At 36.8% G+C, this 26,629-nt stretch overlaps 2 protein-coding genes across 2 annotated transcripts in view; one reads left to right on the top strand and one right to left on the bottom strand.

Annotated features, from left to right (window-relative positions):
* The window catches only part of LOC136026350 (zinc finger-containing ubiquitin peptidase 1-like), a 76,924-nt gene extending 75,896 nt beyond the window's left edge, over positions 1-1,028 (bottom strand). Inside the window, exon 1 of the mRNA XM_065702864.1 lies at positions 989-1,028. Coding sequence (XP_065558936.1) covers positions 989-991 — 3 coding nt within the window. The 5' untranslated portion in view covers positions 992-1,028. The remainder of the gene's footprint in view (positions 1-988) is intronic.
* LOC136026348 (chaoptin-like) overlaps positions 1-26,629 on the top strand; it is a 125,198-nt gene that overhangs the window by 8,316 nt on the left and 90,253 nt on the right. Inside the window, exon 2 of the mRNA XM_065702861.1 lies at positions 10,067-10,210. The gene's annotated coding sequence lies outside the window, so the exon portion shown is untranslated. The remainder of the gene's footprint in view (positions 1-10,066; positions 10,211-26,629) is intronic.

A 26,629-nucleotide genomic window follows, 5' to 3' on the forward strand; every position in this document is an offset into this window, starting at 1 on the left:
CTCAAAATTGAAATGAACAAAGCTTTAATTATGAATCTGTTTTCTTTAAACAGACTGAAAGGGCAAACCTCCAAGCTATGACAAATTCAATTTCACTTTTGGGCTCTTTCCTTTTCAATGTGAACTTTCTTTGGATTTTTTTTTCAACCAGGTAGAAACAGTATGGACAGGATCAGGTATAAGTGACCTTCCACTTAGCCTACATACCCAGAGGAAGATCATGCAGCTCTATACTAATAATTGGTAAATTTTTTGTTGTTCATATTTTTGACTTACAAATAAAGTGAACATACCCCTTGATGCCTTTTTTTTGTTCTTTACAAACATAATAAGTGCTTCAATTACAAGTTCAAATTTAAGCACTTTTTGAGCTCTTGAAAATGACCAAAATATTTCTAGTTTTTTGGGTATAAAAAAGCTTAAAACATTGGTCTCAAACTTACTGTTTCATTATTAATCCATTTTTTAAATGTTATATAATCTGCAGCACTGATTTTCCACAATTAAGTTGGATTAATAAATTTAACAACATTATGCTGCTTTCTTCTTCTTTGATGCCAAATTTTCAATTAAAGTATGTGTTTTTGGTCATTTTTGACAAAATAAGTATGTTTTTCACTGCCAAAATTTGTAAGTTTAGGTAAGGTCAAAAAGTGCTTAAATTTGAATTAGCAATATAAGCAATTATTATCTTTGTAAAGAACATACAAAAAGGCGTCAAGTGGTATATTCACTTTATTTGTAAGTCAAAATATGAGCAACAAGCATTAAGACAATCTTTCACAATAAAAATATCCAAAGCATCTTGAATGAAATGACTAAAAAAAGACAAATGAAATCCACAATTTGCAATCTTACAATTAAACTTCTGGCCACACAAATTGTATTAGGCTACCCAGCTATGAAATAATTGCTTGAGGTGTATTTTCCTGTAAAATTAGAAACAGGCCCGAAACCCCAGCTTCTTCCTTGTCAGAGCTTTACATACCATTCAAGCAATACACAATATTCTCGTAATACCCATAGCGACGCGGCCGGATAAATATTTGTTGTTATCTCTTAGGGGTTAGATCCGGATAAGTTGAAAAGTAATCGGACAAGTAAAAGAACACGGGGCTAGTCTTATGAGTACGTTCCAGCTTTGGCCGAAATAGTGGTTAATATTTTATTTTTCGTTCCAAGTGAGTGCAAATTGGATTGAATAATTGGTTGGAAGGATCAAACAATTAACTTTGTGCTACTTTTTTATAAATACGGCTAACTAACGTCCTCAATGCATTAATTTTTCGCATGATCATCATGAAATTGGAGAGAATGGAAACAAATGACCGAATTCAAAGCCATTAAAACACTAAAACTAACATTTTATCTTTACTAATTATTTATATCTTATAATCGTAACGTATATCAACAAATTAGTAAATAAAACGTTATGGGCTTGCAGTTAAGTCACAATAAACGTGAAGAAAATTCGCATTGAATTAAAATTTCCTCATGAAACGCATTCTATTATATCAAAAGTATTTCCTCTTTTTCTCCTAATAATTAAAATCTTGCAGGTGAATTTACTTTTTTTCTTTTTGGCAGGCTAAACCAAATGACATCGTCTTGCTGTTTTATATTTTAACTCTGACATCCGGTTTACAGAGCTGCATTTTTGTTTGTGCGTTTTTTTGCTGCATGTTCTTGCATCATAATGGCTCAGTCGTCGTGTCAAATATATTTCAACTGAACCGATAAAACATCGGCTGTAGGTAGCAAATTGCTTAATAATATGATACTTTTTAGACTGAAAGTTACTGTAGGCAAAGTTTTAATAGAATAACAGTACGGTTTTAGAAAAGGTAGAGGATGTGTCGACCAAATTTTCACTTAGGTTGATGGTTGAGAAGCGTCTGAGTTTGGAAACTACAATGATGACAGTGGTCAAACATGGCTCTGAAACATGGGCGCTCCGAAAAGCGGATAAAGATTTGTTAGACATTTTCCAGAGCAATTGCCTAAGGATTGTTCTGGGTAGCCGGCTGACTGATCGTATTTCAAGCGTTGGGCTGTACAAAAATGTGGTTTAATCCCGCTTTTTAGGGTTATATTGAAAGAAAGGTTGAGATGGCTAGGGCACGTTCTACGAATGAAGGATGACAGATTGCCGAAGATTGTCCTTTTCGGTCAACCGTCTAGGTCTAAACCGAAAGGAGGTTGTCCTTTTCTGGGATGGAAGGATGTCACAAAGAAAGATTTAAAGGAAATGAGAACTTCCTGGGAGGTTGAAAAAGGGCGGCTTTGACTAGATTGGGGTGGAGGAGCGTGCGTAGCTTTGTTGGCCTTAGGCGGCTTGGTTCAGCGGTGAGTTAGTAGTAGTTGTAGTATTAAGTTGGAACTTTCAGAGAATGCTTTAAAGGGGAAGATAATCTCGCCAAAAAGCAGCATTTGCACACTACTGCTAATACTACCGTTACTGCTGCATTTACTACTACTTCGATTTATACTACTTGTAAGACCAATAGCACTGAGAAGAAAATTTGATATCATGCAGGTTATCACAAGGACATATCAGCAATGCCATAGCAACGGCTAATTGTATTAAGTTGAAACTTATAGGACTTCATGAGAGGGATGTTCTACTGATCAAAAGGCAATATGTTAATACGATTACTAGTAATATCAACACTACTATTGTGACTATTATTACAACTATGCCTAAGAATATGAAGGTGAAATTATCAAGGAATTTCGATGGGAGGAAGGGGAACTGAATCACAACACGCTTTCTGTATGCAGGTTGTCGGAAGGGTGTAAGAGCAATATCTTAGGAACAGTTTGGTGTGTGAAGTTGAAACTAACAGGGTTTGATATGAATGAATGAATGAACTTTATTACCCGTAAAGTATAAAAAACACAAGTACGGAGTATTATAAATAAATATAAATAAATAAACAAAAACAAATACGATAAACAGCGAAGAAAAACAAAATTCAAACTAACAAAAGACAATATGGACTAATCAACCAGTATCTATATGGGAAAAAGGCTGCAGAGGGTCATAAACGTGAATGAAGTTGACAGTCTTTTTACATAAATCATCACTGGAAGACCGAATCCGAGAAGGCACATCTACTAAACTAAATCGAGCAATTATTTTTTTGTTTCGGTGCCATCTAGGAAGCCGGAGGAGGAATTTGCAATATCTGAAATAAGCCGTACGTAGAGTATGTCGATCTTTCTTACGAAACAGATGAGCCATGCCTGATAAAAAACAAAAGCACAGGGGCGCAATAAGCGTTATAAATCATGCACAAACCGTTGCGGTTGTAACGGCTTTTGTTTGGGGATATTTTTCCGTAAGCGACGCGTAGGTTTTTCACGGCTTGATTCACTAGGGATGAACAGGTAGCGGAAAGTGTTGGACTGAAACACAGACCAAGCCAACTAACTAAAGAAGAACATGGTAGAACTGCAGTCCCAGTAACGAATGGAGCGACCGCACAAGGGCTATTAAAAAAAAATAAACTCGCATTTAGACGCATTAACTGACAGTCCAATCTTAGATAGTTCATTGGTTAATATAGTAAAATTAGAAAGCAATCCACGGCGAGTCCGGGCAACAAGAAGAACGTCATCTGCATATGCAATAGAAGACAAACCAGTATTAACGTAAAAAACAGAACTTCTAAGGGGATGCAGGCACGATGCAAGCACGCATTTAAATATACTAGGAGACAATACGGCACCTTGCCGAACTCCCTTATTAATTTCTACCGGGTCAGATATTTGGCCATTCCAGGTAACTTGAATTTTAGACTTTGAATACCAAGAAGACAATAAACTTAGTACGGAAGGATTAACACCTGAAGACGCAAGGGAAAATAGAGCCTGAGAGTGCACAATATTGTCGAAAGCTCCAGAAATATCAACAGTAAGACAGTATAAAGACATGTTAGCTTTTACGGCATCTTTCATGAGTCGGCTTAAAACATGATGTGCATGGGAGCAACCGAAACTTTTCCAAAAACCAAATTGAAAAGGCGTAAAATCACAATTCGACTCAATTTCTGGTAGTAACAAATGTTCAAGCAACTTACTTAAGAAACACGATACTGTAATGGGACGATAATTCACACATGACATGGGGTCCTTGCCTCGCTTTTGAATAGACGTTACACGGCCACAAAGGAAACTATCAGGAACAAGCGACTGTGCTAAGCAAGACTGGAAAAATATTTGTAGATGGTTAACTAGAGCAGGACAATCATAAGCAAAAATCGGTAAGAAAGGCCGTCAATATCAAGGCTATTTGAACGCTTAATTTTTCTTAAAGCCCGACGAATTTCAGATATTGCTACAGGCTGGACATGAGCCTGCAGGAGACGGTGTGGTAAAAGCGGTTTAAGCAACTTATAATAAAAAGACTGAAGAAAACTGTTAAATACACTGAACACACGCTTATAATGATCAACAAAATTAACTAGCTAGAGACAAGATAGGGTAGATGGGGAACATTTCTCACTATTAATAACCTTATTCCAGGAGGCCTTATCGGTGGGACCTGTCCATGCATTCAAGCGTGCCCTCTTCAAACTGGCCTTATATTCAAGTTTACACTTTTGTTTCACAGAGAAAACAGCTCCGGAAGATGGTCGGTCACATGATATCCACATACGTAGCCAAAATTTGGCTTTGTGCTTAGCACGTTTTACTTCAGGATCAACGTTCCAATTAGGCTTTCTTGTACCAATCCTAACTTTATCCACAGGCACTGCAGCTTTGGAAGCTGATTTAAGGCAATGGACAATTTGACAATAATAGAAATTTAGGTCAACTGTACTTGAAGGCGAGGAAACTGACGTTTGCAGCTGATGATATGGCACTTTTATGGTCGAGAGTAAGGCAGTTAGCGTAGCAAGGTATAGTGGGACATTAGCACGATCCCAATTCAACTTCGTATGCCACTTCGGCTGAGCCGAAAGTATTTTGCCAGATAGCTCACAGGACAAATTACAGCTAAGAATAAGGTGATCGTCGTCAATCTTCTCTTCGTCCACCCTGACAATCGATGATATTAAGCTGGAACTCGAAGAGATCACGTGATCCAGGTTCGATTTTGAACAGCCTCTGTTATGAATATACGTGAATGGGAGGCTCTTAACTGCGACGTGATATATGCTAGGAAGGGATTCTAGCAAGAGGATTGATCTATCGGAGGTACCAAGAATGTCACAGTTAAGGTCACCAGCTAAAACCCAATTTAGGTCTTTCAAACGTAGACTTTCGAGTAGAGACTTTAAACTGGAGCAACATTTAGCGAAAGATGTGAACGATGCTATAGAACGTCGATCGCAAGGTGAGTAAACGTTTATAAAGGCGGTACTGTCACATTGAATCGCTAAGATGTTATCATCACAATGAATCACAGAGGGCTTTGATGGGGAACGGAAAAAAATTGCTAGGCCACCGGAAGGGTGGCCTCTAGTTTTCTTGGCCTCTTGCGAAAAGAAATGGTGGACAGAAGATCGCTTCAGGCTAGAAACGTTTGATTTGGTCAAAAGATGTTCTTGCAAGAACACTATGTCATGGACTAATAATTCATTAATTAACAAGTCTTTGTCTTTTGTGCCGTTAATATTAAGAGAAGCAAAACTTAAAATAGTGGCTTGGTTCATTTTGGAGCAGAGTTCAGAGCGCGTTTTATCACTGGGCAATTCATACTATAGGAAACATGAGCTTCGCCGCAGTTGGCACATTTCGGAGCCTCTAAGCAAGGATTGTCTTTAGTATTGGAATGGCATCCAGAACATTTAGAGCACTTCATCTCATTCGGGGCACATGGGCAGTGAGCTAACGAATGATGGATACTTTGGCATCTAAGACACCGTCTGGGCAATTCTTTGTATTCCGATATTTTAAAAGACTCGTAACCGAAGCGCAGACCTGTAGCGATGGCAGATTTTAGTGCAGCGGAATCAAGGAACTCTAAATGGAATGTATGAGAAGAGCCGATCTGGCTGGCCTCAACAAGACCAGGAATAGCGGAGATAAGTATACTGCTAGAAACACTATCGGGAAGTCCCCTAATTACTCCAAGAGGTTGGCGATCAATCACTTTAGCAAGAATATTTGGATAGCTCGCAACAGCAGATGCGGCAAGAGAATTGGCGGAAACTTTATCCCGCGTAACAACAACCCATCTTTTCCTTACCGGATCGGACTTTACCGACGCAATACCGTCATGTCCGGCGAAAGAATCAAGCTTTTTCTTGCGAGAAACGGGGTCTCTTAGTTCTGGAGGCGGATATTTAAGAACAACGGCGTACGAGGGTTTGTGATTGGTACCCTTACTATCTGAGACCAAAGAACTATTAATAGACGTTGTTGGACTATTGAGGTGAGCAAGCGATTTTAACTGATCAAGGCACTGGTTGACTTTGGCGGTAAGGATAGAATAAGCTGACGCCGGAATGCTAGGGACTTCAGAGGGGGATTTGATCACGAACTCTGGAATATCAATATTTTCTGCAGAGCAGCGAGAAAGAGTAGCGATAATGTCTGACAATGAACTATTCTTAGCACTGGATCCCGAACGACGAAGTATAGGCTCATCTGGGAAGCAATTGCTATATAAAAGTTTCTTAGCTCCAAGAGAATCTTCATACGGGAAAAAATCACTAGCGTATTTCACAATAGACTGATGGTCCAACCCCTCATCGAGATTGTGCTGAGCAAAATTCAAAACTGGGCAATAATAAAGCGTACTGGTATTCCAATTGTCCATGATAAGCAAATTTCACTCATGGCTCGGCATCAGTCCAAAAACAATTAAGTGAAAGAGGTATATCCACAGAGAAGTTCTTAATAAGCACAATTATGAAATGATCCACACTGGCTAAATGAATGCAATGAGAATAAATAATAACTTATCTTTGAGTGGGGCTAGTAATCCAGTGATTTGCAAGTAATCCGAATATTTCAATGCACGACTCAGATGATAGTAGTGCTGAATACTAACTCACAGCCACAATCCATAAATAATCCTTAAGCCGTAACCATATACAAGTTTATAAATTTATCTAACAAGTTTCAATTACAAGTTCAAAAGTATTTCATATGAGGGTTGTTGAACTAACCACAAGAAAATATTTTCATCCTAATGCTACTGCTTCTACTCATACCTACTACTACTGTTACTTTTATAATTACTGCTGCCACTAAACCTTAGGCTACTTGTACTGCCATTAAAGCTAAGGATATTAAGGTAAGACATATGGGACACATTAAAACTAAATGGAGTTAAGTTGAGACATAGGAAGTCAAGAGGACGCATCAGAAATGCTTCAGGAGCAGTTGATGGTATTCATCTGAAACTTTCAGCGTGCGTTGAAGGGAATGTTGAAGAAACCAAAGCTGCTATGCGCAATTTACTATCGATGCTGCTACACATGTTCTACTGTGAAATCTAAAGGTATTAGGGTGAAGCTTTTATACGCTTGTCCTGTTTGGCATCCTGGCATCTCTAGTGAATTGTCAGACAGAATAGAGGCAGTTCAAAAAAGGTGCCTAAGAACTATCTTCAATGAGGGTAAAGTGCCTTACATTTCCCTTCTTCGAAAAGCAAATCCAGTCAACCTTAATTAAAGGAGAGCACAAATTTCCTTGTGTTTTGCTCACATTGTCATGCTTGACCCTCGTACTACTTCTCTTTTCCCTAGTGATCATTTACCCTGCAAACTCGCCCCTCACGTATTGTTTCAAGAAAAATCCTCCTTCTTGCCCCAATAAGAGTTTCCACTAAAAGATATAGAAGGACGTTCATCCCTCACATAGTTGAAATTTTAAATCAATAACCCCCCACCCTTTTTACTCTACTTTTATCTTTGAGTTTCATTGTTTATTTAGCAATTATGAACCTTGTAATGCTTGCTAGATAGACTTTTGTTTAATTTTGTTTTCCCTGTTTTTAACTTTACGAGTTTTATCGTTTGACTTTTTATTGATTGCAATTTAATAATTTTGTACTGACACTAAAGTGCGGATTCGGCCCTTTTGGGCTTGCGATAGCCGCTTTTTTGAAATATATCTTATTTTTATACTGATGGAACAGTAGTCTCGCCATGATAGAGATGGATTTGCCCGAAAAGAGCAGCAGCTTGACTTACTGAACCAAAAATTTTCATGACATTAACATTAGTGAGCTCGAACTTCGCAACAATGAGCTATCCATCTTTGAAGCTGTCACTGAGGTTCTTCACCCGTTCAAACAGAACACTGCTGATCTGGCAACTGATCAAGGAATCACAGTGACTTTGTCACTCTCTGAATACTAGCGTTGTGATTGAATCAATCATGATGAAACTATTAGCTGTTTAGCTCAAGAGATTTTGTTTTACCAGTCCTAAGTTTGATATGATGTTCTTCACAAGAGCTGACTTTTTTGACCCTGTAATTAATGAAAAAATCAGCCATATAGACAGAGAGTCAACTCGTCAATCTCATATGAATCCTCGACGTTCTCCAGGGGCTACATTTAGGCCCTAGGGATCATTGATCAATCCCTGGAATAGTGTTTTATTTGTTTGTTTATATTCAATAAAGTCAAAGTCATCTCGAATCTACAGCAAATCATTTCCGAGCAGAAAAGAAGAGAAGAACTCTCTAAAATTTAATTGAACTCCACATTTTCCCCTATTGACGTCACTCATACTCAGGCACAGTCTACCAAAAATGAATCGCGAGAATAGCCTGATCAAAAAGAAAGCTCATTTTGTAAATTCCTCGACACGGCTGGGCTGTAGTGGAACTCTTAATGACAAAATGCGAATAAAATAAGCAACTTTAGCATTGTCCACGTAGCAGCAGATATTATCAGACCATCCAAGAAGAGTTCTGTTTTATAATGCGAGAGGCGAAAACACAGTATAAATATTATACAATAGCGAAAATTCCTATACTCAGAGTTGACGATTTTTGGGACACATTTGTCGCACACCTTTCTTCTTGACTCTGCCTTCTTCAGTATTTATGCTGTAGCATCAACTGAAGCTATTGCTATGACGCAAAAGGAAACTTCAATTTCCGCGTGCTCTGATGTATCTCATTTCAGAACTGAAATGAAAGTAGTAAAGTTTTTGCTACTCTTTGATATTTATATTGCGGGCGAAAAACAGGAAAAAATAATTATGTTTTGGTAGAACTTTTGAGTGACTAATTTTATGCTAAGTAAAATTGCGTGCATGTATCTCTCAGTGCACGTAAATTTAGCGCTCGATGAGAGCACATTTAGCATTGCTGAGTACTTTATGTGAAAGCACTGTTTATGAATGAACACAATGCCACTTGAAGTTCGAATGTTCCTAATAAATTATAAATAATAATAATAAATAAATTAAATAAAATAAAATTATAATAAATAATAAATGTTCTAATAAATTCTAATTTATGTGGTCTTTTTGTCTCATAAACCCAATAAAACTGAAAAAAACAACAACAGTAATCTATGTTAAAACAACCGTTTTAAAGTAAAAAACAGATCGTTTCTACTTTCTGGGGGGGGGGGAACGAAAAAACTAAAACGGATTTTGTGCTTTTTTACTGTTTTTGTTCCGTTTTTTAATTGTCGTTGTTTCTGTTTTGACCCAAAGCTGATACGATACCGATCCTACTTAGCATCGTACGAGGTTTATATTTTGGTTAGGAGTCTGGGACTCCCCCCTCCCCTAAAAAGGAAAAGAGATAAGGTCTAACGAATATTCAAACTTAGACACAGCTTTATCTTAAAATAGGCCACTTATATGCTAACTAACTGACTTCATTGTCTTTTTTTTTTTTTTTTTTTTTTTTTTTAGGATCAAGGTATAGGACTGACATAGATTTATAGTCATAAAATAAATCCCCCTAAACTAGGGATTAGTCTTCCCCTTCTAAAAAAAGATGATAAAGCGTATAACAATAACATGTCATGAACTTGAAAAATTGCAGCGTTGAGTAAACCTAATTTCTAGGAACAAACCTACAGTCCGGATTAAGTTATAGGAAGGCCTTTTCAAATTTATTTCTCTAGCCTCTTTATTTACAGGCATGATAGTTTAAAAAATTTCGAATCTTCCTTCAGAGATCAGATACCAAGAAACAGAGGGATTAGTGGTAGAAAAAAGATCGTGACTCGGGAACTTGTTGTTCTTTAAACTGCCTTAGAATTTCACACAGCACAGCCAATCAGGTAAAATTTAATTTTTTGTTCTTTTTACTGGCTTATTGCTTCGATTTTTAAACATGAGGACACATCAGATTTAAAAAAGTGGAGCTAATTGTCTTTCCAGAAACTGCATTTCCTTACGGAATAATGCCCTTAGCTAGGCACAAAATAATGAGATCAAAGCACTCTTTTTACCACTGAACTATAGGAGAGTCATCTGTCTTCTTCTCATTGATACAGAGATCATTTATATAAAAAAAATATTTAAAAAAATAAAAATCATAGATTATCATAATTAATAATCATTGTAGCTGAATTAAACTCACAACATGACTCTATGGTCCGTCATACAATTAATTGTAATTGAAAAGAAATAGCTGTATTTAACTGACTTTATGTCAGTAATTAAGAATAGTAATTTAAACATACATTGAATAGGATGTAAAGACAGGATATAAGGCAGAAAAGGAGCAAAACGGAAAGTAAAAGGTATAAAAAGCCTGTATAATTTTTAGAGGGTATTTGATTTCATAAAAAAAAAGCATATAAGATAAAAAAAGGGGGGGGTATGGAGAAATAAAGTGAATAAAAAATAGACAGAAATAAATATCTTACTGAGAAATAAAAGGAAAAAAGAAAAATAAGAGCTAAGAGCTCATATGGCACTTGTGAAGAGGTCAGAAGAGCCAAGAGCTCATATGGCATGAGCTCTAGCCAAATTTTAACGAGTCAATAGATTGATTCAAAGGAAAATCAGAGGCTTAATGCCGGTCGGTATTTAAAATAAGAGCTCTGAGACACGAGGTCCTTCTAAACATCGAGATTCATTAAGATCCGATCTTAATGAATGGAATGGTCTTAATGAAGACCATTCCATGAAAATTATTCATGAAATTATTCAGAAAATTATTCCGATCTTAATGAATAATTTTCTTAATGAAAACGGGAGTGAAAAATATCTCATTTTTTTCTAATTTTTCGTCTCCCTTCATCCCCCAGATGGTCGAATCGGGGAAAACGACTTTATCAAGTCAATTTGTGCAGGTCCCTGACACGCTTACCAATTTTCATCGTCCTAGCACGTCCAGAAGCACCGAACTCGCCAAAGCATTGGACGCCCCTAACTCCCCCAAAGAGAGTGGATCCAGTCCGGTTACGTCAATCACATATCTACAATATATGCTAATTCTACCAACTAAGTTTCATCCCGATCTCTCCACTCTAAGCGTTTTCCAAGATTTCCGGTTTCCCCCTCCAACTCCCTCCAATGTCACCAGATCGTGTCAGGATTTAAAAAAGAGCTCTGAGACATGGGTTGCTTCTAAATATTAAATTTTATTAAGACCTGGCCACCCGTTCTTACGTTAAAAATACCAAAATTTTTCTAATTTTTCCGAATTAAAACCCCTCCCCAACTCCCCCAAAGGGAGCAGATTCAGTCTGGTTATGTCAATCACATATCTAGGACTTGTGCTTATTCTTCCCACCAAGTTTCATCCCAGTGTCTCCACTCTAAGCGTTTCCCAAGATTTCAGGTTTCCCCCTGCAACTCCCCCAATATCACCGGATATGGCCGGAATTTATAATAAGAGCGTTGAGACACGAGATCCTTCCAAATATCAAATTTGATTAAGGTCTGATCACCCACTCGTAAGTTAAAAATACCTCATCTTTTCAAGTTTTCCTCTCCCTCCAGCCCCCCCAGATGGTCGAATCGGGAAAACGACTGTTTTCAAGTCAATTTGTACATGTCCCTGACAGAGCTACCAATTTTCATCGTCCTTGCATGTGCAGAAGCTCCAAACTCGCCAAAGCACTGGAAATCCCCCCAACTCCTCCAAAGAGAGAGGATCCAGTCCAACTATGTCAATCACGTACCTAGAACTTGCGCTTATTCTTCCCATCAAATTTCATCCCGGTCTCTCCACACTAAGCGTTTCCCAAGATTTCCGGTTTCCAAGATTTCTGTTTCCCCCTCCATCCCCCTATGTCCCTGGATCTAATTCGAATTGAAAATGGAGCATCTGGGACATAAGATCTTACTATATATCAAGTTTCATTATGATCCGGTTACCCATTCGTAAGATAAAGATACCTCAATTTTCACGTTTTCCAAGATTTCCGGTTTCCCCCTCCAACTGCCCCACAATGTCACTGGATCTGGTCGGGATTTAGAGTAAGATTTCTGAAGCACTAGATCCTTCTAAATATTAAATTTCATTAAGATCTGATCACCTGTTCGTAAGTTACAAATACCTCATTTTTTTCTAATTTTCCCTAATCCCCCCAACTCCCCCAAAGAGAGCGGATCCGGTCCGATTATGTCATTCACGTATCTTGGACTGGTGCTTATTCTTCCCACCAAGTTTCATCCTGATATCTCCACTCTAAGCGTTTTACAAGATTTTCCGCTCCCCCCCCAATGATATTGGATCCGGTCGGGATTTAAAATAAAAGATCTGAGTTACGAGGTCCTTCTAAATATGAAATTTCATTAAGATCCAATCACTCCTTCGTAAGTTAAAAATACCTTATTTTTTCTAATATTTCTGAATTAACCCTCCCCCCAACTCCCTCAAAGAGAGCAGATCCATCCCGTTTATATCAATCACGTATCTAGGACTTGTGCTTAATTTTCCCACCAGGTTTCATCCCAAACCCTCCACTCTATGCATTTTCCAAGATTTTAGGTTTCCCCTCCAACTCCCCCCCCCTACGTCACCGGATCCGGTTGGGATTCAAAGTAAGAGCTGTGAGACACGATATCCTTCTAAATACAAAATTTCATTAAGATCCGATCACCCGTTCGTAAGCAAAAAATATCTCATTTTTCTAATTTTTCCGAATTAACCGCCACCCCCCCCCCCCAATTCTCCCCAGATGGTCGATTTGAGGAAACGACTATTTTAATTTAATTTGGTCTGGTCCCTGATACGCCTACCAAATTTCATCGTCCTAGCTTATGTGGAAGTGCCTAAACTAGCAAAACCGGGACAGACAGACCGACAGAATTTGCAATCGCTATATGTCACTTGGTAAACACCAAGTGCCATAAAAACTTACGGCACTTAACATCGTATTGCTGTTTTATATTTTAACTCGGACATCCGGTTTACAGAGCTGCATTTATTGCTAGTGCGTTTTTTTTGGTGCATGTTTTTCCATCATAATGGCTCAGCAGCCGTGTCAAATATATTTCAACTGACCCGATAAAACATGATTTTGCCATTTTTAATTGAAATTTTCTTTGAACTATGCAATGGAAATGATTGAGGAACTAATTATATTTTTCAAAAGTCGTTCATTAATACACGACAGAGAGCTTAGGAGTCATCAAAAGAAAAAATTAATCCTTAAGGCCCTGGGGGAAATTTCCAATGAAAATAACATAGAAGGTGAAAATCGTATCATTAATCAGGAATAAATACTCTAGGCTAATTCAGGCTAGCCTTCTATATATTTTTCTTAGATTCTAGAACTTGAATTTGCCTAATTCCTGTTCTGTTTAAGTAGGTCAAACTACTTTTCGTACTTCAATGGGCACTTTGAGTCAAAGGGCTATTGACTTCAACGGCTAAAACTTAATTTTTTTTAAACACCCTCTGCACTGGAGATGCTGCATGAAAACTTAATTGCATATGTTGGTTTTTATGGCACTTGGTATTAACCAAGTGACATGTAGCAATCGCCAATTCTGTCGGTCTGTCGGTCCCGGTTTTGCTACTTTAGGCACTTCCAGGTAAGCTAGGACGATGAAATTTGGCAGGCGTATCAGGGACGGGACCAGCTTAAATTAGAAATAGTCGTTTTCCCAATTTGACCATCTGGGGGGAGTGGGGGGCCGGTTAATTCGGAAAAAATAGAAAAAATGAAGTATTTTTAACTTACGAACTGTTGATCAGATCTTAATGAAATTTGATGTTTGGAAGGATATCGTGTCTCAGAGCTATTATTTTAAATCCCGACCCGATCTGGTGATATTGGGAAGATATGGGAGGGGGAAACCAAAAATCTTGGAAAACACTTAGAGCGGAGGGATCGGGATGAAACTTGGTGGGAAAAATAAGCACAAATCCTAGATACATGATTGACATAACCGGGACGGATCCACTCTCTTTGGGGTGGTTGGGGGGGGGGGTAATTCTGAAAAATTAAAAAAATGAGGTATTTTTAACTTACTAACTGGTGATCGGATCTCAATGAAATTTGATATTTAGAAGGATATGGTGTCTTAGAGCTCTTATTTTAAATCCCGACCAGATCTGGTGACATTGGGGGGGAGTTGGGAGGGGGAAACCTAAAACTTGGAAAAAACTTAGAGTGGAGGGATCGGGATGAAACTTGGTGGGAATATTAAGCACAAGTCCTAGATACATGATTGACATAACCGGAACGGATCCGGTCTCTTTGGGGTAGTTTGGGGGGGGGGGGGGGGTAATTCTGAAAAATTAGAAAAAATGAGGTATTTTTAACTTACGAACGGCTGATCGGATCTCAATGAAATTTGATATTTAGAAGGATATCGTGTCTCAGAGCTATTATTTTAAACCCGACCGGATCTGGTGACATTGGGGGGGGGAGTTGGGGAGGGGAAACCTAAAACTTGGAAAACACTTAGAGTGGAGGGATCGGGATGAAACTTGGTGGGAAAAATAAGCACAAGTCCTAGATAGATGATTGACATAAGTGGAACGGATCCGCTCTCTTTGGGGTAGTTGGGGGAGGGGTTAATTCTGAAAAATTAGAAAAAAATGAGGTATTTTTAACTTACGAACGGGTGATCGGATCTCAATGAAATTTGATATTTAGAAGGATATCGTGTCTCAAAGCTCTTATTTTAAATCCTGACCGGATCTGGTGACGTTGATGGATGTTTGGGGTGGGGAACCTAAAATCATGGAAAACGCTTAGATTGGAGGGATCGGGATGAAAATTGGTGGGGAAAATAAGAGCCGAAGTCTTACATACGTGATTTACATAATTGGAACGGATCCACTCTATTGGGGGGGGGCTAATTCTGAAAAATAAGAAAAAATGACGTATTTTTAACTTACGAAGGAGTGATCGGATCTTCATGAAACTTCATATTTAGAAGGACCTTGTAACTCAGATCTCTTATTTTAAATCTAAACCGGATCAAGCGTAATTGGGGGGGGCAGTTGGGGGGACCGGAAATCTTAGAAAATACTTAAAGCAGTGAGATCAGGATAAAACTGGATGGGAAGAATAGAAACCTGTCTAAGATACGTGAGTGACATAACCGGACCGGATCTGCTCTCTTTGGTGGAATTGGGGGGGGTTGGTAATTTTGAAAATTGAGGTATTTGTAACTTACGAAAGGGTGACCAGATCTTAATGAAATTTGATATTTAGAAGGATCGTGTGCTTTGAAGTTCTAATTTTAAATTCCTACCAGATCTTGTGACATTGGGGGGAGTTGGAGGGGGAAAATGGAATTCTTGTAAAATGTGAAAATTGGGATATTTCTATCTTACGAATAGATGATCGGATCTTAATGAAATTGGATTTTTAGAAGGAATTCCGGTCTCAGAGCTCTTACTTCAAATCCCAACCAGATCTTTTGACATTGGGGGGAGTTGGAGGGGAAAATCTTGGAAAAACACTTGGAGTGGAGGAATCGGGATGAAGCTTGGTGGATAGAATAAACAAATGTCCTTGATACGTGATTGACAGAATCGTACTGGACTCGCTCTCTTTGGGGGAGTTGGGGGGAGGGTTCAGTGATTTGGCGAGTTTGGTGCTTCTGGACGTGCTAGGACGATTAACATTGGTTGGCGTGTCAGGGAGCTGCACAATTTGACTTGATAAAGTCGTTTCCCCAGATTCGACCATCTGGGGCTAAAAGGAGAGGAAAAATTAGAACAAATCAGGTATTTATAACTTACGAGTGGGTGATCGGATCTGAATGAATTTTGATATTTAGAAGGACATCGTGACTCAGAGCTCTTATTTTAAATCCTGACCGGCATTAAGCCTCTTATTTTCCTTTTTAAATCAATCTATTGATTCATTGAATTTTGTCAAGCTCATACCATATGATCTCTTGGCTCTCAGCTCTTCTCGCCTCGTCACAGGTGCCATATGAGCTGTTAGCTCTTGTTAGTTTATGTTTTTTAACAGGCCTGAGTTGTTTTCTTGGCGGTAAGATGGAGCAATATTCCTCCAATACTTGTGAAGTTACTCTTCGTAATTGTGGCAGAACTTAATGGACTATTAAGCCCAGATTCGTAATTTTGTGTGTTTTTTCTTTAATAATTTACTAAAAGATGTATATCCTAAAAGAAAAATATAGGTAAAAATTTTTAAATATATATTAAATATATATTATATTATAATTAAATATATATTATATTTTAAATTTTAAATATATATTAAATATATAAAAATTTTAATTATATAATTTAAATATATTAAATGAAATTTTAAATTTAATTTTTATAAAATACATTTTAAATATATATTATTTTAAAAATATAGGTAAAAATTTTAGATAAAATATACCTAAAAGATGAACAGGCACCCGTTGCACCAAAACACAAGTAAAGCGGTATTATATTATTTTGAGACACTTAGATTTATTGATTAGTTTTATCATATTCTGAATTTTCAACACTCTAGATTTAAAAATGCATTAATTTTTAACATTTACTGGACAAATTAAAGTTAGTCAAGCGCATCTTTGATATCTCTGAAGTAACCAAAATATCTTGTAAAATTCATTCATCGAAATTCGAGGACTTGCCTCTCAAAAACCAATATTGTGGGTTTTCTCAACTTTAAACTGGATCTTCTTATTATTCTCACTTCTTAATAAATGTAAAATTCACAATCGCTATATGACTTCCGCATAGAAATCCGTAGGTCTAGCTGGAGACTGGGAAAGAGCAGTGCACACCTTACAAAACACATGCCTCCTACAATATCCTCAAAAGAAAGTTTCTTGCTAAGTTTTAATATAAGTCAATGAATTCGTCCGTCTACTTCTTGCTATCAGGACTCCATAAGAAAATTCTCTTAAAATTCAAAAAAAAAAAATGTCACCATTTTGGTGAAACTGTATCGCAAGCATTGCGAACTTTTATGTGCGATCAAAGTTTGTTTTCAACTTTTATCATATTCAGCATGCAACCTCAGTTTTTAGCATTTTCTAGGGCTGAAATCCATCACAAGTAAAGAAAAAATAGAGCCAAACTCTATCATAAAATAGCAAAAAAGGGTTGTAAGGTTATTTTCTAGGACCCTTGACCATAGTTTCAAACACTTTGTGGTAACTAACTGTTAGTAAGGAGCGACTCGGCTTAATACAAACAGAAACTCTAAAAAACGGAATTGTACTATCAATAGGTATATCAAAGAATTGGCTTTTATGGGGATTCTAAATATATAAGATTCATTAAGTTTACTGTTAACAGTCTAAACCTACGAACCCAAGACAATTTGCTTAATTTATGAAAAAGGGGAAAAACACCCATAAAAAGTCAAGAAATCCTAACGAAAATCGTACCATCAGATTCAGCATATCAGAGAGCCTCACTGTAGAAATTTCAAGTTCTCATCTTTGAAAATGTGGATTTTATAGATTTTTTTTTTACCAGAACAAACATCGCAGATGTATATTTATTTCTTTTTTTCCTGGGGTGACGGTATAAGATAAATATTCTTAGAATATGAGGAGGGGACCCATTCTAACCAAAATTAAAATTTCTAATGCCCTTTTTAAGTGACATCAAAATTTTGAGATAGCTATTATGTTCAGCATAGTTGTAAAGTTCAATAACTATGACTTTGGGAATACTTAAACCCTCAAAACTCATAGGAGAAGGGCTATAAGTTGTGAAATTTGTCCATGATTTACGTATAGTATTTGGTATTTGGAAGCATAAAGACATTTTTCGCGGGGTAGGTGGTGAATTTCCTGATTCGGGGGGGGGGGGTATTTTACACAGAGAGAAATTTCCATGGGGAGGTAGGCTTAAAGGACTGAAATTTTCCAAGAAAATTTTAAATCTGGGAATTTGCCAGAATTCCTCAACAAAATTCTTTTCATTTGTCTTACTTTGTTTTTCTATTTAAATCTTCCAAGGGGGATTTTTAGCGGGGATAGAATTGTCCGGGGGGATTTATCTAGGGGGGAGGGGGGATTTTGCATGGGAGTAACTCTTTATGGAGGATTTGTTTGAAGGAGGAAATTTTCCTTGGAGGGGGAACCGGATTTCACAGCATTATTTGAAAAACGAATAGAAATGAAAAAATATTCAACCAAAAGCAAGGAGCAACTTTAAAACTTATAACAGACGGAAATTAATCTATATATGAGAGGAGTTACTTCCTCCTAAATACCTTGCTCTTTGCGTTAAAGTTTGACTTTTTGTCCCAATTCTTTGAGAACGACTTCTGAATCACAAGGGCCGTTTAACAAGAATAAGATACTTTTTAAGGTACAAGAAACTTTAACGCGAAGAGTGAAGCCTTGAGGAGGAAGCAGATCTCCTCATATGTGGAATAATTTCTGCACGGAATATTTAAAAAAAAAAATTGAATTAAGAACCGTGTTAATCTACTTTGACTAGAATTATCTTGAAACATTTTATAAATTCACAACATAAATTTTGATCCATATTTCATCCGATATCAGTTTAAAGTATTTTTGCAATCAGCTTCTAGATATGTTTGATAGCCCAGGAATCATTGTGATCATAATCGCAGCAGTAGCTGAAATTAATTAAATAACGAACCTCGGTTCATAGCAACCTTAAAGTTTATAACACATAAAAATAGGTCACTGGTAGTAAGTTATATTCAATATTCAGGTTTAACTGAATAGTGATTTAATCTTTGAATTCTAAGAATGGGCTCAAACCCCTTGAAAATGGTTGCAGATCGAAAGAAAAATAATTTTTCCAGAAAGAAAAATAATCTTAGTTTTTTTCGGTTTTAGCCAATGAAGATACCTTCCTCCCCCCTGAAACAATGGCTTTATTCAAAATAGGTAGGGGGAATATTCCCTCCTTCATTCCTTCTCCAACCGACATCCCTACTGCACACCCTTAACTGGAGGTCTACTGCTGCTATCTGGAAAAATAAGGAAGCATGCGTTTTTGTATGGGTAACAATTTTCTGTTTCCATTTTCCCTTAGAGGTGTTTGTGTTAAGGCAATGGCTGCAGAGTGTCAGGAGAGGGCTTATTTGAACGGATTAGCGCAAGCACTTTTTTCAAGTAATGAAAGAAATCACCCAGAAAAGGGATAATTTCATTTATTTATGTTTCTATTTCCTTCTTTTATTTCATTAGAAATACTGTGTTGTTGCTATGACTATCTTGAGCCCAAATTTTTTGGTCTTGAAAACACTATGCAATGTATGTTTATGTTCAGTTTTGTGAAAATCTTCCGTTCTCATGGAGGAATTGGAAATTTTGAATTACAAGGGCTTCATTGTACACCGGCGGTATGTCCAATGAATTAGCTAAAGTAAATATTTCCAGATGTTATTATTATGCATCTGTGTGCTTCTTCTGTACGATCATAAGCCGGTCCATTTATTTACGACAATCATCAGGAATTATTAACGTTCAAGAATTTATACATTTATTTAGCCTAATGAAGCCTAATGGAAAAAAGGGGGAAACGCGCCCTAAAGGCTATGGAATTTTAATGAGAATCATACCATTATATTCAGCATATCACAGAGCCCTGCTAAAGAGGTTTCAAGCTCCTATCTGCAAAAATGTGGAATTTTGTATTTTTTGTCAGAAGAAAGATCACGGATGCGTGTTTGTTTGTTTTATTTTTTCATGGGGTGATCGTATCGACCCAGTGGTCCTAGAATATCGAGAGAGAGCTCATTCGAATGGAATTTAAAAGTTCTATTGGCCCTATTAAGTGACTAAAAATATTGGAGGGCAACTAGAACCCCTCCCACGCACCATTTTTTCTCAAAACTGTCCAATCAAAATTTTGAGATAATCATTTTGTTCAGCATGGTTGAAAGACCAATAACTGTTCCTTTGGAGATATTATACCCTCCCATAGCCCCTCGGGAAAGGTGTTTAAGTTACAATATTTGCCCATTGTTTACGTATAGTATTTGTTATTAGGAAGTATGTATAGATTTTTTGGGTGGGGGGAGGGGCAAATTTTTGATGGTGAGATTTTCGATGGGGATAATTTTTCATAGGGAGGGAAGTATCCAGGGGGTGAATTTTCAGGTAAAATTTGTCAGAATTCCTATACGAAATTCTTCTTTTGTCTTGCTTTCTGTTTGCCGACTCAATTTTGAAGATGCTAAGAGAAATTTTCTTGGGCAAATTTTCACCAGGATATTGTCTAGAGAATAAATCTGTGAAGAGGGAAGATTTTTCCACGGAGGTGGAGCAAAATTTTCTCAGGCTCGTAACTTTTGATGACAAAGACTAAATTTGATGAAACTTATATATTCAAAATGAGCATAAAAATCCGATTCTTTTGATGTATCTCCTAGCATCAAAATGCCATTTTTTAGAGTTTCGTTTATTATTGAGCCGGGTCGCTCCTTACTACAGTTCGTTACCACGAACTGTTTCATTCTTTTTCTGCTAGCTTCCAACCCAGTTTAAACTGGTTCCAGGTCCAACAATGCCTATTCCGATCCCAGTTCCAAATCTGACTCCGGAATTGCTTTGTTTTTTTCTCATTCTTTTGTTCCAACCAGAGTTGTTCGACTTTCCCCAAAAATAGCAATACCAAAGCGGGATTGCTCTATTCTTTTTTTTTCATTCTTTTGTTTAAACCGGCCTTGTTTGCCTTTTTCCTGAAAAATAGTAATACCAAAGTGGAATTGCTTTGTTTCTTTTCTCATTGCACTGTTTCAACCAGCGTTTTTGACTTTTTTTTTTTATAAAATAACAATAACAAAGCAAAATTGCTTATTTTTTTCTCGTTCTTATGTTCCAAATAGGGTAATTTGACTTTTTTCCTGAAATATAAATACCAAGGTGGAATTGCTTTGTTTCTTTTCTCATTCTATTGTTTCAACCAGAGTTGTTCGACTTTTTTTTACCAAAAATATCACTACCCAAGCAGAATAAAAAGTATAACTAGGATGTTCAGTTGTGCTCTTTCGTGATTTAGCTTGCCTAGGTTAGCTTTGTTGGTGTTTCAAAGAGTATTTTGGAAGAAGTTGGTTAGTTATACTCTTTCGTGCTATAGCTTGTCAGCGTTTGGTTTGATGGTATTTCCAAGTGTGTTTTTGGAAGTTTGTCGTTTTAAACATAAAATTTAGAATGTTCAGCATTGCTTTCCCGTGGTTCAGCTTGTCTATTTTCACGTTGTTAGTGTTTCCAAGCGTATTTTGGAAGTTTCTCGTTCGAAACGTAAGATTTAGGATGTTTAGTTGTGTTGTTTCGTTGTTTAGCTTGTCTGTGTTAAGTCTGTTAGTGATTCAAAGAGTATTTTGGAAGAAGTTGTTTAGTTTTGTGTTTTGTGGTTGAGCTTGTCTGTTTTAGCTTTAATAGTGTTTTAAATATTATTTTGGAAGAAGTTGTTTAGTTCTGCTGTTTCGTGGTTTAGTTTATCTGCGTTAGCTTTCTTAGTGTTTCCAAGTGTATTTTGGAAGTCCTTAATATGAAACATAAGATTTAGGATGTTTAGTTATGCTCTTTCGTGGATTAGGTTGTCTGTATTAGCTTTGTTGATGTCTCAAAGAGCATTTTGGAAGAATTTGTTTAGTTCTGCTGTTTCGTGTTTTAGCTTGTCTTTGTTAGTTTTATTGGTGCTTCAAAGTGTATTTTGGAAGTTTTATGTTTGAAACGTATGATTTAGGATGTCTGCTTGTGCTGTATTGTGGTCTAGCTTCTCAGCTTTGGCTTTTTTGTTTTTTCCATGGGCATTTTAAAAGCTTTTCGTGTAAAACATATGATTTGGGACGTTTAGCTTTGCTGCTTCGTGGTTTAGCTTGTCTGTTTTGGAATTCTTGGTATTTTCAAGTGTATTTTGAAAGTTTTTTGTTTGAAACATATGATTTAAGATGTTTTGTTGTGCTATTTCGTGGTTTAGCTTGTCTGTGTTAGCTGTGTTTGTGTTTCAACTGTATTTTGGAAGTTTTTCCTTTGAAACATATAATTTAGAGTAATTTGTGGTGCTCTGTCATGATTTAGTCTGTTTACTGTTTGCTTTTTCGGTGTTTCCAAGTGTATTTTGGTAAATTTTTGTTTAAAACATATGATTTAGGATGTTTAGTTCTGTTGTTTCACAGTTTAACTTGTCTGTGTTAGCTTTGTTTGTATTTCAAAGAGTATTTTGGAAGATGTTGTTTAGTTTTGCTGTTTCGTGGTTTAGTTTATCTGTGTTAGCTTGATGGTGTTCAAGTTTTGCAAGTTTTCGTTTTGAACATATGATTTAGGATGTTCACTTGACCTGTTGCGTGGTTTAGATTGTCAGTGTTAGGTTTGTTGGTGCTTCCAAATGTATTATGGAAGTTCTGCGTTTGAAACTTAAGATTTAGAGTGTTCACTTGTGCTCTTCCGTGGATAAGCTCGTCTTTGTTATTGTTGTTCGTTTTTTAAAGTGCATTTTGAAAATTTTTCTACTGAGATGCAGAACCTAACCCACACATGGTAGCTTAGACCAGGTTAGGCTAGATGACGTGCCATGTAACCTTACCTAACCTACCATGTGGAGGCTAGGTTATACGTTTCTGGATAAAAATTCCAAAATATACTTAAAGAAAAACAACAACACCAACACAGACAATGTAAAACACGAAGAAGCACGACTAAACATGTTAAATGTCACGTTTCAAACGAAGAATTTCCAAAATATACTTGAATGTACGAACAAAGCCAAAACTGACAATCTAAAGTACGAAACAGGTCAAGTATACATCCTAAGTCATATATTTTAAACCAAAACTTCCAAAATGTAGTTGAAAACACCAACAACAGTAACGTAGACAAGCCGAACGACGAAAGAGTATAACTAAACATCCTAAATGTTATGGTTCAAACGAGAAACTTCCAAAATTCACTTGGAACACTAACACTAACGCTAAAACAGACTAGCTAAACCACAAGACAGCACAACAAAATATCCTAAATCATATGTTTCAAACGAAAATTCCCAAAATACCATTGGAAACATCATCAACTTTGACACAGAGTCGCTAAACCACAAAACAGCATAACTAAATATCCTAAGTCTTCCCGTGTCAAACAAAAACTTCCAAATTACATTTGGAAACTAAGAAAGCTAACACAGGCTAGCTAAACCACAAAAGAGCAGAAATAAATAATTTCTTCCAAAATAATTTTTGAAACACTACCAAAGCTAACACAGGTAATCTATACTACGAAACAACTCAACTAAACATCCTAAATCACATATTTCAAACAGGATGAGGAAGATTGTGTGGGCGTGGCCATGGTTGCACTTATCAAAGATCTTTAAAATATACAGATGGTCTTTAAAAAAGATACGTAAAGGTATTAAAAAAGATATACAAACAGGTGGGTGTCAAATGCAACCAGTTTTCAGTAATTGATTTTCTCCCCGCTTGTGAATTATTCCAGTGATTGGAAACTTGTAATCCATAGCTTTATTGAATCATTTCTACTAAAAAGTGTTTTCCGATTACTAATATTAGGAATGGTTGCTGGTCCAGGTGTCTAAGGCAGCAATCCGCCAGGGAAATCTCTTGTCTTACTTTCAATTCCTACAGCAGAGAAAAGCATTTTATAACGAAATGTAAAGGCTCCTTGAGAAAAAAATCTTGAAGAAAATGTCTTGAAGAAAAAATGTCTTAAAAAAAGAAAATCTTGAAGAAAACATCCTGTAGAAAAAAATCGTGAAGAAAAAGAAATCTAAAAAGAAACATCTTGTAGAAGAACAGAGCCTTAAAAAGGGGCCTTGAGGGCAAAAATGCCTTGAAGAAAAAAATGGCTTGTAAAAAAGTATTATCTAACACCCATGTGTGGGCTGTCATTACATAACAACGACATGTGTGTTGTCATTGCATAACACTGGCAAATGTTCCGTCATTGCGTAACACCCATATGTGCACCGTCATTATGTAACATCCACATGTGCGTTGTCATTACGTAACACCCACTTGTGCAACGTCCTCACTTACAAACGGGGGTTTACCATTTGATTAGCGGGGTCTGAGCTCTAACAAGTCACGTGAGATCACGTCATTCTCAGTTACAAGCGGGAGTTCCCCACTTGACTAGTGGATCCTGAACACGGGCCTTGAAGTTTTTTCCCATCTGGCCTCGTAGGGTTTTAAGCAATTAACATAACAGCCAAAGAAAACACATTCCCTATTACGTAACAAAACAATTCTTATTACGGAACAAGCACCTGCATTTTGAAGGAAGTGCTCCCTATTACGTAACAAGCATTTACGTCTTGAAGAACATTAATGATACCTGCATCTTAAAAAAAAGCTCCCTATTACGCAACAGACACTTGCATCTAGAAGGAACTTATGAAAAGAGTGCCGCGATCATGATTCAAAGGGATAGGGTCCCATGGAATCCAAAAAGGCCTCACTACTCAGAGCGTCTTTTGATCTAGTTCAACATCACATTTAACATTCCTTATATATACTACTACAGGCACAAAAATTGTGGCTCCGCATTTCGGAGCTTTCTTTGCGAAAATAAAAAAAAAACAAGTTTTTTTTTGAACTGAAAGTAATGCGCAACATCAAAACTTGAAAAGAACAGATATAACCAAACAATTTAAGCGAAAAGAAAGCGCAAAGAGCGAAGCTGGGAGAAAGGGGTATCGCCCTCGTATAAGGAATAATTTTTGCTTGTTTTAAGTTTTTATTATGTCCCTAACTTCCAGTTGCAAAGACATTTTTTATTTAGTTTCTCTTTGTTTCTCAAGTAAAGTTGGGAAATCTGCCTCCCCTTTCCAAAGAAAATTCTCCCTACAAAAATTCTTCTATGGAAAATTTATCCCCTGTAAAATCACCCTCCCGCGGATATTTCTATCCCCGCTAAGAATCCTTCCAAGGAAATTTCCTGCGGACCATTTCAACTAGAAAATGCTCCTTATTCTGCTTTCATTTGAAAAAAAAGACTTGGTTTTTTAACTTAATTTTTAGTCGTTTTTCAAATCATGCTGGAAATCCCACTCGGTGAAAAATTTTCCTGGAAATTCTCCCGTAACCCATGAAGAGTTTCCCCAATGCAAAATTCCACCATGGAGAATTGTTCTCGCAGAGTAACCCCCCCCCCCATGGAAAAATCCCTGAAAAAATTCCCCAAGACAATTTTTCCGGAATCTCTCGACATGCAAAACGGAGTTGGCAAAGAGAAAGTAATACAAATGAAAAGAATTTCGTTTAGGAATTATGAGAAATACATTTTTCCCCCTTGAAATTCCCCCTTGAAAATTTTTTTCAATTCCCCCTTGAAAATTCATCCCTGGTGGCTTCTCTTCCCGTGGGAAATTGTTTCTGTGGAAGATCCGATCCCCTCCCCCGCGGAAAATTCCTCCTAAGAAAATCCATGTTTAATTCCCAATAACAAATACTATATGTCAACAATAGGTAAATTTAATAACTTACAACCATTTCCCCTGGGGCTGTGGGGGCCGTGTCGTCCTCAGAGGCATGATTATTTGACCTTTCACCTATGCTGAACAAAATGACTATCTTAAAATTATGATCGGATAAATTAAGGGGGTATGGGACATAGGAGGGGGGCTAGTTGTCCTGCAATATTTTGGTCTCTCAAAGGGTCCGATATTCTCTGATATACTGAATCTGATTAAGATTCATGAATTCCTGGGGGTGTTTTCCCCTTTTTCGAAAAGCATGAAATTTCTCTCAGGCTGCTAACTTATGACGGGTAACATTAAAGTTAATGAATTCTATATATATTTTTTTTTAATCAGCATAGAAAGCGAATGCTTTTGTTGCATCTATTATTATTATTATTATTATTATTATTATTATTATTATTATTATTATTATTATTATTATTATTATCAAAGTTCCGTTTTTTAAAGTTCTGGCCATTAGGCCGTCGCTTCTACTTAGAGTTCGTTAATACGAACTGTTTGATACGATAAGAAATAAAAGGAGAAATTAAAACAGTTAACACCGGAAAACCACCACCAGTGTAATGCTTTAGAAAACAGATGTACACATGTGATATTTTTTGGGGGGAGAGGGGTTATTTTTTCATTTTTTACGTTTGAATGATATTCAATCTATCATACTAAATATACATTGCTTCAAGTTTCTATTTTGTTAATAATTTTTTTGAGTGTTTACATAGTAAAAACTTTGTCATGTTTAAGACGTGATATAGACGTGACACCAGTGCTATATTTCCCCTTTGTTTCCCTATGGCCGTTGCTTACCTGTTTAGAGGGGAAAGTCCTTTCTAACACAACTTACACCAGAGTATAGAAAGCGCTTGCGTTCTAATAA

This window comes from Artemia franciscana, chromosome 4 (assembly GCF_032884065.1).
Source record: "Artemia franciscana chromosome 4, ASM3288406v1, whole genome shotgun sequence".
Lineage (NCBI taxonomy): Eukaryota > Metazoa > Arthropoda > Branchiopoda > Anostraca > Artemiidae > Artemia > Artemia franciscana.